The sequence below is a fragment of the Electrona antarctica genome (genome assembly GCF_951216825.1).
Source record: "Electrona antarctica genome assembly, chromosome: 18".
Classification (NCBI taxonomy): domain Eukaryota; kingdom Metazoa; phylum Chordata; class Actinopteri; order Myctophiformes; family Myctophidae; genus Electrona; species Electrona antarctica.
The window spans coordinates 34,296,216-34,303,104 of record NC_136799.1 but is presented as its reverse complement, the minus strand read 5'-3'; the positions used below and the strand labels follow the sequence as shown (position 1 = coordinate 34,303,104).

Genomic DNA, 6,889 nt, shown 5'->3' with positions numbered 1-6,889 from the left:
ATTGAAAATGGAAGACCCTAAGGTAAACAAGGTAGTGCTGGTTTTATCCTCTTAGCAGTTTTTGTATTGATCATTCTGTACTTGAACTAGCCTCGGTCCCAGGCTTACTTGACTTGAACTGTACCCATTCTGCAATCTGTTGATTTTGAACCAATCAATCAATACTTCTACAACAGCAGTCTAGATCCCATTTCCCAGAAGGACGGTCACTTTGTGATTGGTTAGTCGGTTGTCATTTAACTTTTTTGATAATTTAAATCAGTGTTGTTGCTGTAGTGTACACAAAGTAGATTACACATTTGTCAATGCTGTTTCATTCATAATAGATATTCAATAGTAAATGTGTTATTTAGTTTAGCTTTTTATGTTTAGCTAAACTAAATAACACATTAGCTATTGAAACGTATGAGGTTGCCTGACAACCAACAAGCCTATCACAGCGCGAACAATTGTCCCTTCAGGCTATGAGACCTCTGGACTCCACCACACAGCACACGTTTTCCAAGTCAGGCTCGTGAACCAATCGGAACGCTCGAATGAAAGAAAACGACGCAGTCTCCTAGCAACGCCTGCGACCCATTCACGCCGTAAAGTAGAGAGGCAGGCGTTGAAATGTGTCATCATCTTCTAATGGATGCTTTATGCTTTTGTAGATGGACATTTGATTTGTAAGACGACGACCTATTAATAGACCTACGAAAACCCCTACATGTAAGTAAATAATTAGCTTGCCAACACGATTTCAGAAGCGAACTAACGTTGAACCTGCGATGCTGTCATTGTGATTTTTCTTCAGGCCAAGCCTTTAGCCTTATGTTTAATATACCTAAAATTAAAAGCAAATATTTACTAGGAACAATAGGCTACCTGATTTGCTCCAACGTTCACATTTGAAGTCCTGATCAAGTCTGAGGTTTAGCGTTATTTTCATTTGAACTCCCTCGCCTGGCCCTGTATCAGGATTTTTCACTTACACGATGTACTAGGAAGATGAGGATGACCGGCTAGATTTCTGTCAAAGTATATTTCACATTCATTTCATAGGCCTACCATTTACATTTTTGTGAAATGAAAGTGATCTAACAGAATCTTGCATGATCGGAATCGGAAATAGGCTATTGCATGTGTAGATAGGAACCCGGCCGGCCCGTTCAGAATTGTGAAGTTGACGAAACGTCATGTCAATCCAAGCCCAAACTCGATATGTGGCAGTTCAATGTGACGTTGCGTTTCTTGGAGGCCTACATAGCCGACATGAAAGGGCCTATGAATGGTGCTCCTATAGTGCATTTATTTATTTATTGTTTAAGATATTATTTTCATGGAAAACGAAAGGGTATAAAATCACATTATATAGCTGCATAGTGCATAATTAAATCTATTGATTGATTGATTTATTGATTGATTGATTTATTAACAGTTTGCAGAATTACAGTACATTTCAAGTACAACTCAATACAAAAATTGTTAACAGTGAGTGGACGACACCATAAAGCATTACACTTGTTTACAATAGGGCCCACCATTTTCAATTCATCAAAACATTTAGAGACGTACGAATATACACAACTATATAGTCAAAAATAAATCATAATAGGAGGTAAAAAAAAGGGAAAATAAATATATAGGCCTACAGTGAGGGGAAACAGGGGTGGGTGGGGGATTCAGATTTTACGGGGGCCAGTTTCGAATTTCCTTTGAGAGCAGTTTTGAAGGAGTCAAGGGATTCACATGTCTTTATGACTGTTGGTAGGGCGTTCCACATTTTGGTGGCATAGGAGCGAAATTAATTTAATCCCTTGTTTGTACCGAATCTGGGTTGCACATGGTTTGTTGAACTCCCTCTGGTGTTGTGGGAGTGGACTTCGTTGACATTAAGGAAGTATTTAGACTCTCCTCAGGTTTGTCAGTTTACAATTGTAGGCCTATACAAGAATTGTATCAGTGCAGTGGAAAACGTATATAGCCTAAATGTCTAGGTTTTTTAATGGGTACATTTGTCGATAAACAATTAACTAAGATGTGTAAACCTATCTGTGTCACCTGCAGAATCGTGATGGTGGATAATGTTTGAGTTATCATTATCAATGTCAATGTGTATGTTTGAACCTTTCCTTCTCCACTCTCTTGGAACAGGCAAACATGAACAGTTTTACCAAACCAGAGGTCAACGGAGGACCACTGTTCTCCATGATGGTAACACACCTGAAAACATCTAAGCCTGAATCTGAGAGAGATTCTGGTTACTCAGGTTGGTCTCAGTTACTTAGTTATTGATTGAATGAGTGACTGACAAAATGTATAAACATATATTTTAATTATTATAATGACAAAAATGATTACTGATTATGTAGCCTACCGATATTTTTTAAATAAATACATTTCCAATGCACAAGATAAAAAGAAAAATGTTGGTAATGTCTAACTAAATATCTCAAATAACAAAGGCAACATGGAACGGACCTGCTACAGTGTGATAGCATATCAAGCCAAGTCATACATATCACACATTCAAGTTTTATTTGACAGCGGGGAATAGCCAAACGCGTGATTCAAAATCACGGTCCGGTTGCATAAAGACCTGGCCCCGCCTGCCTCTGATTGGCCTACCGACACTGCCCGTCTTAGCTCCGTGCTTACCAGACTTTCCAGTCTGGTGACACTGACGCCAGGTTACTCCGTGGTGGGAAATATTGCTCGGTGTTGGTATTGCTTTTACTTGGGGGGGTAATAATTTACCAATATCGGGTTGCAACTCAAACGGGTCGAGTCGGCTCAAGCTAACTTCACAACGTTCGACACGGCAACTCGTGGTGTCTCTCGTGGTTCAAGTTCGCTTGAGACGGAGCCCCTATCGCTGTCCAAAACTATACTTTACGGTTGTTGGAAGCAGCAGCAGCGGGACTCGAACCCAGGAGGTATGGATTGGGACTGGGAGTCTAATGAGTCTTTTCTTTTGTATTAGAAATGTGAGAATACCCCGCCTGTGGCCCTCTACTACTTCCTACTAGTAGTACGGCGGGGCTTCGCCCTGCCCTACGACTAGTAGAAGGGTGGCCAATCAGAGGCAGGCGGGGCGGTTCTTTACGCAACCAAACCTCAGTCTTAAAGCGAGCACAGGGTCGCTGCTAGACGGTGGATATCAGTGAGACCATTCTGAATCTGACTCAATAAATATATAAAAAGATTTACTTGAGTTAATGGGTATTGGGTATTCATTGTCTTTTGAGACACTTGGGTGTTGACAGGGATTGTGCCGTGGATATTTATCATCGTCTTAACTGTAATTAGAAACATGACCCAAGTGGACACTGTGACGAAGTGAGTTGCGCTTACTTCTACTGTTTAAAAAAGAAAAAGAAAAGCTTTTTTTTTTAAATAAGATGCTATACCATTATTCTCAATATATATACCATAATTATTCCCACGCGCACAGGCATGGCACGTGCACATCAAACTCGATGTTGTAGGTTAAGGAAAACTAAATATATTTGCTTTGTAGTCTTGTTGTGATGCCAGACAATCAGAGATCTCTGCGTAATACGTCTGGTGACATCCAAATTCAACTGGGTGGACACTTGAAAATAAAATAATAACTGCATCGCAACACCAATACAAAGACTTTAGAGTGGTCCTTCATGTGATGGTAAAAGGATAGGTTGTCAATGCAGTGGGTTTGTCAGCAGAGGTCTTCTTGGCTGTTCAAGCCACTACATTGAAGTTATATTTCCTATCATCAGGGGATCTCCGATCTCCGATCCATGACCCATGCTTTTCTTCTGTTCCCGCAGATGCCGGTTCCGAGTATCTGAGTGCAGTTGACCTGACTGATTCTGAAGACACGGGGAGAACCATGTCTGCAGTGAACCGGGACCAGCCCAGCTCCCAGGTGGCCACAATGGGAGGCTCTTACTCTCCAATGATCATCCTGAATAACTTCATCTTAAAGCAGGTACAGTGTAGTACAGATATGTGTAAAATTCAGGTAATACCCATCGTAATATCGCATTTGTGTTATTAGAGTCATTACTGTGATTGGATACATTGTGGTAATTAATCCTTTAAGCACTGTTATATAGTTTCACAAAATTTCAGAAATAGTTAAAGATGGAGTTTTGTATTTTTTCCAGTTTTTCATGTGTTTATGAGGTGACAGTACTTCATTAGACCCCTTGGTGTGGTTGTTATGTAGAATGATGTCTTCCCTTTGTATTAGGTGTTTCTTCCTGGAGGCTGAATCCTTGACAGTCAAATGTGCCAATGAAAAAAAAACAGTGATATAGTGACATCACACTATCAAGATAATCAGACCTGCGTTCAGCAGAAATAATGATATACTTGTGGCATTATATACTTAGAGTAATATTATTGCATGGTAGGCTATTTGCCGTCAAATGCAGTGGGTGATATTGCACAGTATATTGATGCATGTATTATATCAAGAGAAACAAAGACATATTTTGTTTCCCTAGACGGATCCTGTGGTTCCAGCAGCAAAGCAGTGGGGCTTTCCTTCATCTGTGGAAATGATACCGCAGTCCCAGGTGGTCCTTCTTCAACCTATGGTTCCAAATGCCAGCAGTAGCTCTCTAAAGGCTGCCTCGGAAAATCACAAAGAATCCAAGACCCGCCTACCCGTCCTCAAGTCATATCCCAAAATTGCCCCTCACCCTGGGGAAGGCACATCATCTAAACGACATGGAGCCTTTGCGGTGAGAGGAGGTTCAAGACCAGGGTGTGCACAGCGCCACAGGAGGCACCACCATGGCTATAGGCTGCACAGCTCACCCAGCCACCGGCTAGGAGCGCAGACGCCAGTCAAAAAAATCTCCAGCGTTGAAGCAGCAATCACTCAAGCACAGACAGCTGACTGCCAGGAGCTGTGTCTGTCTCGGTCTGTCTCACATGACTTTAAATCGGGGCTAGTAACCAACAGGTGGCAAGATGACGAGCACCAGGACGTCTTCACAGTGGGAAGCAACAAACGAGAGCGTTTCAGCAACACCTACAATATTCTCAAAACATCTGGTCTGCTGGGGATCACCCTGCGTACAAAACAGCTGATTAAAGAGAACCGGCGCACTCAAAGCCAGCTGCGTCAGCTCAGAGAGCAGACCGTTCTACTGACGGAGGCCCTGAGCAGCGGAGATCCCCAACTTTGGACGAAGCTCCAGTTTGCACTGCAAGAAAAGGCCACTTCACAGTAATGGAGGAGGAACAAAGCCTCAGAGCGATCTCATTTAACACACTAGCACAACTACAAACTTAAACATATATGAAGCAGAAGTACATCCACTTTTAGATCAGTGTGAGTTTTAGAAGCACGCTTTAAGTTCAAACCCTTGCCTATAATGACATTTTCTTGCCTCTGCTGTTTCAAAATCTAATATCAGTTGTGATAGGGCTGTTGGCTTCTACGTTGAACTTATCAATGAATGCATGCCTTACAGCCCCCATATGGACAAGTAGCAGTTTTTTTTGTTGCGTACGCCTGGCTTCAATTTGACTACTGTAGAGTAACTGTAACTCTAAAAGCCTGTGTTAAACAGAAAGCTCAGTGTAATGGACACATGTGGCCTATATTTATGCCCTATCAAGAACCATTGAGGTTCTGTAGGGAAACATATTTTTACTTCTACTGTTTAAAAAATAAAAATAAAAAGCTATTTTAAATAAGATGCTATACCATATTCCCGGCTGCATGTTTTCATCTGTGCCTATACTTCACTGGTTTCTCATCATAGAAGAATAAACTACAATTGTATAGCGAATTGATTCAGAGGGCTACCCATAACATTGATATTTGATGTTTTTGCTGTTGTATGTTAATTTTATTTATTTTCCATGGGCTAATTTGCTCATGAAAATTGTTTTGTTAAGATCCACATGATTAACTATGATTTTTCAGCTAGCTCCTTTTTAATAGAGGTAACTTAAAGCCTTGAAATGAGAACATATTTTATTGTAGCAACAATTGCTGTATCTAATTTATTTGTTTTACTACTAGATCTCATGATCAATGCTAGCATGTTCTTTCTGACTGTTTTTTTTGTTTTCATGAAATTGTATTTATTGAAAATGTTTCTGGCTGACAAATTCAAAACATTAGAGAATTTGTGTTGCACTCTAGCAGGAATATGATTGTGATTACAAATTGTAGCACCATTTTACAGCTTGCGTCACTGTTTTTAGTATGTCAATTTGTCAAAATGAACTTGGTTTTAACGATTGTCAAGTTGCCAGTGCATTTTGAAGATGTCCATGTGGATGCTTGGCTTAGAACCAAGCCAAGGTTAGTATTTTATTTCTTTGAGAGCTTAACTTGAAAGACATTTCATTAAAACCTTCAAAGAATATTATGTTCCTGTGCAACATATTAAATTGTGATGGGCTCTTAATGCATTTAGCATCAGTAAACCTACAGTATATTGTAGAAAGGATAATTGATATTGTTCAGAGCAGAACTTCAATTGAAAATGAAGGTTGATCTCCTAACCAAAACCTTTTCAAGGGTTACATGACAGCCAGTCTAGCAGTTATATACTGTATATTGTGTTAGGCTTTCGAATAATATGGATAAGTGTTCAACAAAGGACAACAGAGTTCAACATGACTGAAATGTTGCTCATTGGTTTTGATTGATTCTCTGTTTTGTTTTGTTTTCTCTTCTCAAGGAAGTCATCATTACATTGATATCCAACTAAATTTGGTTGTAAAAGTATTTGATTCATTCTAGACTTGTTCCACATTTTGCTTAAGTAGGCTAGTAGCTCAGTGTAGACATGCTTATACAACAGAACAGAGCTTGCTTGATGTCTTTGAATATGTTTATTGGTATAACAGGAATAGATAAAATAGTTCTACAAAGCAGAATTCTAGTACTAACTAC

At 39.9% G+C, this 6,889-nt stretch overlaps 1 protein-coding gene across 1 annotated transcript; it reads left to right on the top strand.

The window, feature by feature from the left end:
- Positions 1–578: 578 nt before the first annotated feature.
- cipca (CLOCK-interacting pacemaker a) lies at positions 579–6,348 on the top strand. The gene is made up of 4 exons (XM_079527770.1): positions 579–711; positions 2,137–2,251; positions 3,792–3,952; positions 4,473–6,348. The coding sequence occupies exons 2-4, from the start codon at positions 2,143–2,145 to the stop codon at positions 5,205–5,207; spliced, it is 1,005 nt and encodes a 334-aa protein (XP_079383896.1). The 5' UTR covers positions 579–711; positions 2,137–2,142; the 3' UTR covers positions 5,208–6,348.
- Positions 6,349–6,889: the final 541 nt, after the last annotated feature.

Bases quoted from the DNA above. Each gene is read 5' to 3' on its own strand.
- cipca (XM_079527770.1), top strand. From the start codon at position 2,143: ATGAACAGTTTTACCAAACCAGAGGTCAACGGAGGACCACTGTTCTCC. The intron at 2,252-3,791 runs GTTGGTCTCAGT...CTGTTCCCGCAG, and splicing joins GAGAGATTCTGGTTACTCAG to ATGCCGGTTCCGAGTATCTG. The intron at 3,953-4,472 runs GTACAGTGTAGT...TTGTTTCCCTAG, and splicing joins ATAACTTCATCTTAAAGCAG to ACGGATCCTGTGGTTCCAGC.